Source organism: Erpetoichthys calabaricus, chromosome 15, assembly GCF_900747795.2.
Source record: "Erpetoichthys calabaricus chromosome 15, fErpCal1.3, whole genome shotgun sequence".
Lineage (NCBI taxonomy): Eukaryota > Metazoa > Chordata > Cladistia > Polypteriformes > Polypteridae > Erpetoichthys > Erpetoichthys calabaricus.
Window position 1 is genome coordinate 80,330,563 of NC_041408.2, and position 12,908 is coordinate 80,343,470.

The window sequence follows — 12,908 nt, forward strand, 5'->3', positions numbered from 1 at the left end:
GGCTGCGTCGGGAGTGGGCAGGAGGAGTATAGGAACCTAATCAAGGACTTTGTTAGATGGTGTGACTCAAACCACCTACACCTGAACACCAGCAAAACCAAAGAGCTGGTGGTGGATTTTAGGAGGACCAGACCCCTCATGGACCCTGTGATCAGAGGTGACTGTATGCAGAGGGTACAGACCTATAAATACCTGGGAGTACAGCTGGATGATAAACTGGACTGGACTGCCAATACTGATGCTCTGTGAAAGAGAGGACAGAGCCGACTATACTTCCTTAGAAGGCTGGCATCCTTCAACATCTGCAATGAGATGCTGCAGATGTTCTATCAGACGGTTGTGGCGAGTGCCCTCTTCTACACGGTGGTGTGCTGGGGAGGCAGCATAAAGAAGAAGGTCGCCTCACGCCTGGACAAACTGGTGAGGAAGGCAGGCTCTATTGTAGGCACAGAGCTGAACAGTTTGACATCTGTGGCAGACCGACGAGAGCTGAGCAGGTTCCTATCAATCATGGAGAATCCACTAAACAGTATCATCTCCAGACAGAGGAGCAGCTTCAGCGACAGACTGCTGTCACTGTCCTGCTCCACTGACAGACTGAGGAGATTGTTCCTCCCCCACACTATGCGACTCTTCAATTCCACCTTTGGGGGGTGGGGGACTGGGGTGGTAAACATTAACATTATTCAAAGTTATTGTCTGTGTATATACCTGCATTGTTATCACTCTTTAATATTTTCTTTATCAGTATGCTGCTGCTGGAGTATATGAATTTCCCCTTGGGATTAATAAAGTATCTATCTATCTATCTAAAATCTAAAAATAGAAGTTGGTTGAAACAAAAACCTGCAACCACAGGGAGTCCCCAGGACTGAGATTGAGAACCACTGTGCCTGATCATTTCAACAAGTCAATCAATCAATCTAACAAATGGGTCAAAATGTTGATCACTGTCACAGAGTCAACAACCAGAAACAACAACATTGCAGATGTGGAAGCGGAGCAACAGCAGAAAAAAGTTTTGGCATATCTCAGTAATGCTAAGCGCCCCCTGAACCCAATATCAGTATTGAGGAGAGGAAGGCTCTCATGGCACTCAGTAAGAATGACAACATCATCATCCTTCCAGCAGACAAGGGGAGGTGCACAGTGCTAAACCAGACTTACTATCATGAGAATCTAACAAATGATTAGACAGAAGATTTTTTTTTTTTTTCTGGAATGTCCACTCAACATCTAGTTCCTACCAAAGAAGTACAGACAACCTGAAATGAATTACTCTGGAAAGACAGTCAACGAGTACAAAGAATTTAAAAGCTGCGTATGAAATAGTGGTAAACAAATTTTGAAAGCAGATGTAAGAAACTCATCGGTAGCTGTAAGAAAAAACTGGCTGCTGAAGGCTTCTAAAAGATGCAACAAAATTCAATGACTGCAACAGCAGCCTTGCTTTCAAACAAAGGAAATAGAGTTTCTTGGAAGAACATAAACATCTTACAAGAACAGGCCACATAACACAATATTGCCCGTCATTGGCTATTCACTTAACTTTATTAAAAAAAAAAATCCACTGGGGGTAAGAACTGACAATTACTGATTTACAGTTACATCAGTCTCTTAGAAATCAAGGCTGTCTTTACTTTTGTGTCACTGGCCTGGTTTGGTCATCTTAAACAGAGAAACAAAAACAAAACAAGTCATATTGCAAAATGGAGCAATAAAATAAGGTCTCAACAGTCAAATCTGACAGTTTAATAAGCAAGTATTGCAGAAAGCAAAGCGAGTATTCTGTTGCACAGGATTTATCAACTACATTCACAATTTCAGCCATCAAGCCATGAGATCAGGGGTCAAGGTTTCAAGGATAAAAGCAACCAGTTCAAATACTCCTTTTTACCAACTACCATTTATCTTCTAAATAAGTTCCAATTTTAATAGACATCTATAGGCTTAAATCACAAACCTGGGTTAAAAAAAAAATGTTTTACTGTAAGTGCTCACTGCCAAATGAATTTGTACAAAGATTATGTTTGATTGATGTGTACTTTTTTATGCGTTTTTTAATGTTACATCATAATCTCTCTGTAAAACCTGCTGACATACCAAATTTTCTTCTTGAGATAATAAAGTTGAATTGAATGCTGAAAAGACTGAACTCATAACTAAACAATGGTGCAAAACAATATCTGGATATCCTCACTTATAACTGGATAATTTTAAAATCTCCAACCAAGAATGGCAAACATCTTTATGATGTGGCAGAAAAGCCAGAGTACCAGGTGGACATCCTAAACAGGCACAGGGAGAGCATGCGAACTCCACACTGACACCATGAGGTAGCAACGCTGACCCTACACTTGTAAATAGTATAAATTCAGTGCTACACCTAACCATTATATGGCTGTATTTTTTATTGTATTTTATCCTTATTATGTAAATCACTCTTAATTGCAACAAGGGTAAGAAACGTGCTATATAAATAAATTTGCTTTGCTTTAGTGCCTTGTTAGTGGCCATTCAGAACGTTTGCACTGTTAAAAACGTGTCTATGCACTCTATGTGTTACATTAGTTCACAAGATCTGGTTTTACCCTGCCCGCAGGCCCGCCGCCTCGGTAGTCGAGTAGGTTCCTTCCGGGAGAAGAGTGTCGCCTTCCCGGAGAGGGGCGGCGGTAAGGCTTGCTGCTCTGGTATCCCGAGGAGATATAGTGATGTCGGTCTCTATCATCCCGGTATACTGCTGGCGAGGCTGGCTGTCGGTGTACAGCATCTCGTGGAGATAATTGCCTCTGGTGTCCTTCCGATTCCCGATACCTGTCTCGCCTTCTCTCCTTGTCTCTGGGAGGCCTCGTCTGGAACATTACGGCCTGCGTGCAAAAACAACCGAAGCAATTGTTGTTATTACATATTATGCCAATCGCATCTCTCAGAAAATGTCCAGCTTCGCAAAAGAAATGTTCCGCTGCTTACTTCACGACTGTAAAAGGTATATTTGAATCATGTGGCTGCAGCCAAGCAACTACCCTTCGTTCGAGAATCGTTCTCAGGATTGCTAACCGCGTGACTGCGGTGCTGGCCGACTGAAACTTACCAGGAGTTGAAAGAGCGTGAGTCGCCGCTAGTTCAGTGCGTCTGATATGCGGGTCAGATCCTTCACTGTGAAGGAAGACAGTTTAGTTTCATGTCTGCTGTTCTATTCACCTGCGGACACTGTTTTGTTTTGATTTTAATTTTTGTACTTCAGTACCGATTAGGGGGGTGGAGTCTAACTTTAGGCGGGGCATCCATTACTGACCCTTTACATTCACCTTCACATTTACGACTATTTTTTTCCAGGGACCCCTAAACCAAATCAAAGATAGACAGATAGATTGATGTGAAAGGCACTATGCCATAGATAGATAGATAGATTAGATGTGAAAGGCACTATATAATTGATAGATGTACTTCGTTTGTCCGCAAGGCGAAATTAGAACTTTACAGAAGATCGCGAGCGAGAAAGTGACATAAATAAATAATACTGTATATAAATAATAAACAAACAACAGACCCCAAAACATATATAAGACCTTCCGGCTTGGATTGTGGAGAACTGTTGCAATAAAAAACGGGGCTATAGATTACAGTAAGTTGGCCAGACCTGTCCAGATGTCCATTTGAAGGCGTTAACATTTGAATAAAACGGGTCCAGCTTGTTGTGTCCGGAAAAGGAACATGCCGTTATAAATTAGGTTCAGAATTTCGCATCGTTCTGTTGGCGAGTTTAAAAATAATCATCAACAGGATGCTGCAACCGCTCCTGTGTAGTAACCTGGACAAATTCAGTCAGTTTTTCAAAGTCTGGATCACACTTAATGGATTTAATTGTAATGTGCTCGCATCTCCTTCATATGTCTTCAGGTCCTCTCCTGCTTTTACCACTCTCTCTGATTATATGAAATGAAAACTGCCCTGTATTATCCATCCATCTATCTATCTATCTATCTATCTATCTATCTATCTATCTATCTATCTATCTATCTATCTATCTATCTATCTATCTATCTATCCCCAAGAGGAAATTAAAACTTTACAAAGATCTTCCTCCCAATACATTAAACTTCAAAGAAAACAAAAATTTAACACAGAGAGTGCCAGTCATCCTTGGGTACCGCCTAGCTGGGGATGAAGTTTCGTCAGGATGTACTGGATGCACACCCAGAGACCCGTGACCAGCAACGGGCCATTTCAAAAATCCTTCACAAGGATGTGGACTTCTAAGTGTCGAAATGACGAAGGGGGACCCGAAAAGCATATATAGAGTTAATGTTCAGGTGTCTACAAACATTTGGCCATAAAGTGTTAATCACTAGAATGCCGTTTCTCAACCTGTGAGCCATGGCTGACCCCGGATAAAAACCAGCCCATCCCCCTCACTGCTCCGACAATAGCGCTCGATTCATAGCTGCAGCATCTGTAAGTGGTTCGCGACTGATCCTGGATGATCTCCCCAAAACTCGCTCTGACGATCTTGCTCGATTTACAAAGGAGGAAAAGATTTGTCGATTGCACTTGATTTACCTAACGTTCTGACACTCTGGTGATCGCTAGGACCGCCAAACCCAGCCCCTCTCCCACACACACGGTCATGCTCGATTCACCATGGTGGATCGCACAAGAATCACAGATAGGTAACCCCCCGACCCCCAATGGAGTTACAAAAACACAGGCGTGTGAAAAAACAGGTTGCTACACCACAAAGGTTGGGAAAAAGCACACTAGACACACTCAGGTCTGCCTGATGTAGCGTTATGAATTGATATATTCAAATGTTTTTGGGATGTGGAAAAAATGCACACTGGACAAGAGGAGAACTATGCAAGGACACTCTGGTAGCTGGAATGTTAATGAAGGACACTGCAATTCAGATGCAGCAGCATTGACATCGGAGTCAATATCTTAATGGCTAAAATAGATTAAACCAGTTACATTTCCAATTCGATTCATCTGCTAATATCAGTGGTTTCAACGCTTGGTGTGTGGGTGTGTTTGTGTGTGTCCTGCGGTGGGCTGGCACCCTGCCCGGGACTGGTTCCTGCCTTGTGTCCTGTGTTGGCTGGGATTGGCTCCAGCAGACCCCCGTGACACTGTGTTCAGATTCAGCGGGTTGGATAATGGATGGATGGATGGTCCAGGAGCCCAGCTTATCCTGCTGTCTTCTGTTTCACAAATCAATAGATAAACCTTAAAGCAAGGAGTTGGTCCAATTTGCCAGTGGATGGAATGCCTTTAACTCATATCACCCTTTTACTCTCCCACAGAAGATAAAGGACCTATCTTCTCTGCCCACCCACTTGTTTGTTCTCCCTTTGTAATACAGTATGACTGTGCACTGCATTTAGCTTGAGTGGCATGAAATGAGAATTAGTTCTATACATTTTGCCCAGTATGTTTGCCTACTGACAACATCCATCCATTTTCTAAATGTCATTTTACATCTGATGACTTTTCCGGAGATTTTCAGTCGTGACCTTCATTTAAATAGTCTTAAGAGAGTCTGGTACAGTTGGCAGTATGTGCCTGTGAAGCCAGTCATCTAGTCTTACGTACCCCACAACTAACTCAAAGAATCCGAGGCTTGCTCCAACAAAATCGAGCAGGATTGATGTTGTCTTTAGATATACTGTATGGGTAGGCTTGGTGGGTTTAAGAGCTGGCCACCAAAGGATGCTCATCAGGAAGTACAATATATGTAACTCAGCACAGAGGAATAAGGAACATGGGTGTTTTGTAACTCATAAACAGAAGAACATAAGCTTGTCTGTCTGATGGTTCATGTTTAACGTTCTACAACACAATGGGAGAAAAAAAGGGCAGAAACTGAGGCTGAACCTGCCGTACCTGTTTAACCTTTGTACAGTGCTGGCTCAGCCAGATAGCACACTATTGGCTGTTGGAAAATGGAGGAAGGCAGAATGTGCTGGAAGGTCAGCAAACAGTCGGAAAATGTGACATGCCCAGAGATTATCTGACATACCCAATGACTAGAAGTCTTGTAATGTGACATCAGCTTTATTTTCTTGTTCTATTTGTGAAGTGTCATTCAGATCCCACTTAAACATTTGTTTTTTCAGTCTCTTTTTCTTTCTTAGTTGTCTTTAACTGAAACTGTTATAATTTGATTCTTCTATAAGAAGTCTTTTCTTCTCCTTCTTCATCTTTTCCCACTTCTGTGTAGGGTCAATGTGTTTGATCATCCTTCTCCACAAATCTCAGTCCTGCACCTCCTGCCCTGTCAGACCCTTTTCCTTCAGATCTTCTTTCACTTTATCCATCCACCTCCACTTTGGCCTTCATCGTTTTTTTTTTTTTTTTGCCCCTTACTTCTTTTCCCATCACTCCTTTGCCCACTGTGACAACAAGGAGGCACCAGAAAGCCCCACACTACAGATACAGCAATATACTACTCACTTTATGAATAAAATAAAGGATCTTATTCCTCAAGGCACTTCTTTTCTCCAGTAATCAGCCACAATAATACAAAATAATAACCAATTATTCTTCCTCCTCTGTACCTCCTGCTGAGTGTTGCCAGCTGCCTTCCGACTCTGAATGCTTCCAGTGTCATGCTCCATGAAGCACTTCCAGGCCATAAAGAAACTAGAGAGGTCCTTCTGTAGGGACTCCCACAGTGCTGCATTTCTGGACTCCATCTCCCAAGCATCTTTGCGGGTGTCCCAACTGCGATCCTGTGTGAAAACCACTGCCACCTATCGTATTGGGAATTTAAACTGCTCCTATCACTGGTTGTTTCATTAATTTATACTGGCCAGGTATAAAGTTATGTATTTATTCCAAAGGCCACTCTGTCTGCATCATCACGCTGGCCTCCCGTCTGGGTAGTGGTCTCTTCTCTTTTGTGGCTGGGATGCCTATTCTCCTCCCACATCACATATTCATTGTCTCTCCTCACCACACGTCCATATCACTTCAACCTACTTTCCTGTAGTTTCTTACATATCTCTCCCACTTTTGTAGTACCTCTGATTGTCTAATTACTTATTCTGTCCTTTTTTGTAACTCCACACATCCTAATGTTCTAATTTCTGCCACATCTAACTTCTCCTGTGCTCCCTTTACTGCCCCTGTCTCAGCTCCATACAACATTGCTGGTCTTACCACCGTCTTAAAAACATGACCTTTAAATTTCCCCTTAATTCTTCTATCATCCAATACTCCTGATACCTTCTTCCAATTGTTCCATTCAAACTGAACTCTATGTTTTATCTCTGCATCTATTTTTTCCATCTTGGGCTACCACTGATCCTAGATATTTAAATTTCTCCACTCTTTTCAGTAGCTCTCCATGCAGACTAACTTCTGAATCCTGATCATCATAAAATCTTCCAAAGGTCTTCTCCATTCTGCTATCTTCCTCTACATTTCCTCTTTTCTGGTGGTACACAGCATAATCTCTTCAGCAAAAGGCCTGCACCAGGGAGATTGGTCTTTTATCCCACAAGTCCATGCATCCATAACCAGATCAAAGAGGTAAGGACTTCAAGAAGATCCATGGTGCAGACCTCCTGTAACTGCAAAATTGTCTGCTAAACCAACAATACTTTTAACTCAAGTCCTCATTCCCGCGTACATATCCTGGACAATCCTCACATAAGTCTGTGGTCCTCCTTTCTCTCTCATGTACTGTACCACCAGACCTCTTGACGTGGCATTCTGTCATAAGTCTTCTTCAAGTCAATAAACACCATGTGCAATCTTTTCTATTTTTCTCAATGCTTCTCTGTCAGCTGTCTTAATGGAAAGACTGCATAATTTGTTCCTCTACGTGACGTAAAATCAAACTGCTCCTCCCATATGGTGGTCTCTTCCCTAAGCCTTCTCTTTATAACCCTGTCCCAAATTTTCATTGTGTGTGACATGTGCTTTATCCCTCTATAGTTTTCACAATCCCGAATATCACCCTTCTCCTTATAAATGGGCAAAACCTCAGTGTTCCTCCACTTCTTAGGTATTCTCCCTTGTTTATAGATCTTCTGCACTTGATCCCACAACACATCTAATTCTTCTTCTCCTAAGCACTTCCACACTAGCATTTCATCCAGTCCTGTTGCCTTCCCATTCTTCATTCCTCTCCCTCCTTATTCTTGGTACTAGCCCTTCATTTGAGACTCCATCTCCAAATACTACTCTTGGATTTCCTTCATTCAACAGCTTTTCACAGTACCTCTTCCATCTATTCTTGAGCTTATGATGCTCATTTAAGTCCATAGCTTCCTTGTTATTCATCTGCTTAATCTGACCAAAATCTTTTCCAGGCTTGTTCCTAGTCTTAGCTATTCTAAAAATCCTTTACTCTATCCCTCTTTTGTGTTCAGTTTTTATACATCTCCTCCAGAGCTTGTGCCTTGGCTCTTGCCATTGCCCTCTTTGTCTGCTTGTTTGTCCGCCTATATATTTCTCTATCCTTCTCCCTCCCTGATTGATGCCATGTCTTGCTTGCCTCCTCCTTAACTTTCATCAGATCCCGCATCTTACAGACAGACCTCAGTATGTGCGTCTCGGGAACTGCAGGTCTGACATTGTGGTCAGCAAAACTGAAGCGCCGCAGGGGACTGAACTTTGTCCGGTCCTGTTCAACCTATAGTATATACATCAGACTTCCAATACAACTCAGAGTCCTGCCACATGCAAAAGTTTGCTGACGACACTGCTATCGTGGGCTGCATCAGGAGTGGGCAGGAGGAGGAGTATAGGAATCTAATCAAGGACTTTGTTAAATGGTGCGACTCAAACCACTTACACCTGAACACCAGCAAAACCAAGGAGCTGGTGGTGGATTTTAGGAGGCCCAGGCCCCTCGATCATCAGAGGTGACTGTGTGCAGAGGGTGCAAACCTATGAATACGTGGGAGTGCAGCTGGATGATAAACTGGACTGGACTGCCAATACTAATGCTCTGTGCAAGAGAGGACAGAGCTGACTATACTCCCTTAGAAGGCTGGCGCCCTTCAACATCTACAATAAGATGCTGCAGATGTTCTATCAGACAGTTGTGGTGAGCGCCCTCTTCTACGCAGTGGTGTGCTGGGGAGGCAGCATAAAGAAGAAGGACGCCTCACGCCTGGACAAACTGGTGAGGAAGGCAGGCTCTATTGGACAGTTTGACATTCGTGGCAGAGCGATGGGCGCTGAGCAAGCTCCTGTCAATCATGGAGAATCCACTGCATCCACTGAACAGTATCATCTCCAGGCAGAGGAGCAGCTTCAACGACAGACTGCTGTCACCGTCCTGCTCCACTGACAGACTGAGGAGATCGTTCCTCCCCCACACTCTGCAACTCCTCAACTCCCCCCCTGGGGGGTAAACGTTAACATTATACAAAGTTATTGTCTGTTATACCTACCTCTATCTATCTATCTATCTATCTATCTATCTATCTATCTATCTATCTATCTATCTATCTATCTATCTATCTATAACTCTGAAACAGAAATTTTGGAGGGATGCATTTTTTTGAACCATTCTGTTTTACAACCAGCCTTCCTGATAGATTCTCAGTTGGTTCAGGTTTATTATACATTCAAAATTTTATCAAGGTTGACTCAACCATTTTGGACTAATGCATAGTTTTTGAGTTTCCCCCTGGTACAATCCACCCTCTCCAGTGAAATGTTTAAAATGCCATCTAGCCTTAATTTTCAGTTGGACAAAGAGCAACCTATGTGTGACATTTCGTTAAAATCGATTCTGCTGTTTTTGTGTAATTGGCAAACAGACAAACCGATAAGACATTTTCTGGGGATATGAAGTGAAGTCCTCAGTGTGTAAAACGGAGAAATTACATCAAACAAACTCGTAAGACAGACAGGGTATTACGATTTCATTTACAGTATATATATATATATATATATATATATATATATATATATATATATATATATATATATATATATATACATATATACATATATATATATATATATATATATATATATATATATATATATATATATATATATATATATATATACATATATACATATATATATATATATATATATATATACATACATGGAGAAAAATACTGAGAAAGTAGAAACTAGTGAAACTAAAAAAGAGACAAGTAAAAGTAAACGTTGACCCCCTAAAGAGTAAAAAAGTGCAGGTGTTTCCTTACCAACATATGCATGCTACTGTCGGGTTAAAAAAAACTATATAAGGAAATACAGGCCTCAGTGCCTGACTGCACACAGCCCACGCAGTCCTCTGCCCCCTCAGACCACCCGCCATGTTTAAAAGGAAGTGTGGCTTGGTGACTAAAAAGGGCTTACTGTTATCTCTCTTGATTAAAACAGAACCAAATAAAGCAATTTTAGAAACCCTGAAATATCTGCAAATGACAGGAGAACTTTCAGTCCAGATTTAAGTTGTCATCCACCAGCTTCTTATTTTTTCTTTTTCAAGCTTCCGGTGAAGCAACATGATTTGGCAGTTTGTAGTGAACCCTTTGTGTGGAGGGGTCTCTTCATTCATTTATTTTTTTACATCCATTTCCTTTGATCTTTTTGTTTCAAGAAGTCTTGGTTTCTATTTTAAAAGCAGTTCTTATTAATTTCCACTAGGTGTCATCAGGAACATCCATCCATCCATCCATCCATTTCCAAAACCCGCTTATCAGGGCAGCTGGAGCCTACCCCAGCAAGCATCCGGTGCAGGAACAGGCAGGAACAACCAACCTCTGGACTGAATGCCAGCACATTACAGGATGAATTCATAGAAATACATACACCAGGGCCAATTAAAGAATAAATTTAGTCATTTTCAAATCATTTCTTCACAAACATAGCATATATGCATTTGCCACCTAAAACAGTGTTCTAAAGTTAAGTGTTTTCTATAAATTTTAAAGTGTACATAGTGAGTCCTGACGTTTTTACAATGAACCCTATGGTGTAGTAGGAAAATAAAAGCCTAAAAACTTACCAAATACGTCCTATTTGAGTTTCGATAAAAGACAACATGCCTTCTGTATTTCCATGTTTGTGACTACAAAAGGGATCTGGAAATACTCATTTTATCGCATATTCCTGGCACTATTTTCCTTAAGATAGGGATATGGTGGCACAAAAAGTTTACCACGATTTGGTCTTTCAAGAGGAAACCACAATCTGGGGTAGGGGGTGAAAGAATATTGCACAGGAAGACTAAGTGCTGAGTTATCGCACACGACTGATCTTCCTTTAAAATTCTTTTTTTTTTGTTCAAAAGTTACATATATAAAATATTTTACAATGTGTGTACTTGCAAAACACGAAGCAATACTTAGATAGATAGATAGATAGATGGATAGATTGATACTTTATTAATCCCAAGGGGAAATTCACATGCCCACGTAAAAGTAAGTGTGTCCAGGGAACGAATCCACATAAAATAAAGTGATAGGAGTGATCAATAAAAAAGAGAAAAATAAAAGTAGAAAAATGAAGTCGTACACGGAGCTGCTGAAAAGGCGACGCCTCAGTCATACCTCTACTTGACAACTTATACTTGACAACTATCTTGGCTTAAAAAATTGATGAATTTGGTATGTTTTTTATCCTCCTCTGGCTGAGGTTCAAAGACATGCTTTATGAATTTTTCTGTTTAATTTTGAATATTTTGTTTTCAATGCTTGTGCTATGTTCCATGTGTTCTGTTGGTGGTCCCACAAATGGCAGAACCACCAGCCCTAAAAATCTGGAGGGTCCTTTACAGTTCCTGGCAGTTCATTTTGATTGCACTAGCTGTTTGGTAAATGTTACTTGTGTCTTTTTTGCTGTGCTTTGCTATTTTGATTTATTGGATTTTTTATCAATTTGCTCTGTTTTTCAACTTTGTCTTTGGATTGTGTATTGGGACTTTTTCACCTTGAATTTCCCTTCCTGGCAATCCCTTTTTGCCTTGTGCACTCTGCGGAACATCATGTGCATACACAGAATTTTTTTTGATAAAAAATCTCTTATTTTATGAAGACTAGGGGGCTTTGCCCCCTGCTCGCTTTGCTCGCCAACCCCCCTGGCAGCGCTACGCGCTAGCCTCATTGCGGTTTTGTCGCCCACGTATGGGGATGCGGTTTTACAATTTAAACAGATATTTATTTTCATGGGAATTGTTACATATGCATAATAGAACTATTTTACATTACAGCAAGTAATTAAGCATATTAAAAAACAGTAAAACGTAATAATATGAAAGTAAAATATGTTTCATGTTGCGTTGGAGTTATTCATTGCGTAATACAATTTAATTCTGTTTGGCTTTGAAATGAACACGCCAATACTTTTTAAACTTACACTTTTACTGTAGAACTTCAGTTAAACAATTTTTTTAATTAAATTTTCGTCAATATCACATTGAATTTTGATTCTGTGTTTGGACTTTCATCGTGACAATGCAACGTATAACTGCCTGTGATTGAATTTTGTTTCTTTCTCTCTATTAAATAAAACGACTTTTTCGAATGTTTATCGCTGTGATTTGTAAATTGTCATAGCAAAAGCTATTCTAACGGGATACTGTTAACGTTTTAATACAAATGACATATCAAGATCTCCTTTGTTGTGTAATGTTATCCCCTGAAAATGTACTACACTACCTTTCTTGGATACATCCTTCTTTCTACACTAATTCGTGTAGTGGAAGACCGGACAGAGTTAACAGTTGTAGATATTCCGCGGGATATTGTAATTTGATGTTTTCATCTTCTGCACGATCACCACCAACTGTTTCAGCATAGTCTATTGATATACATTTAACCAATTTGCCGTGTAACCAATCATCATTTTTGGCGTTAATTCGTTTGACTTCATCGTTTCTCGGTGTTAGGATTGCCCGTGTACTCATTTCTTCTGTTGATAACCCTTCGTGA

The 12,908-nt window shown here is 40.7% G+C and overlaps 1 protein-coding gene across 1 annotated transcript in view; it reads right to left on the reverse strand.

Moving 5' to 3' along the window:
* The window catches only part of znf318 (zinc finger protein 318), a 47,505-nt gene extending 44,173 nt beyond the window's left edge, over positions 1 to 3,332 (reverse strand). Inside the window, 2 exon segments of the mRNA XM_051919230.1 lie at positions 2,592 to 2,867; positions 3,092 to 3,332. Of these exon segments, the coding sequence (XP_051775190.1) occupies positions 2,592 to 2,861 (270 nt within the window). The 5' untranslated portion in view covers positions 2,862 to 2,867; positions 3,092 to 3,332.
* Positions 3,333 to 12,908: the final 9,576 nt, after the last annotated feature.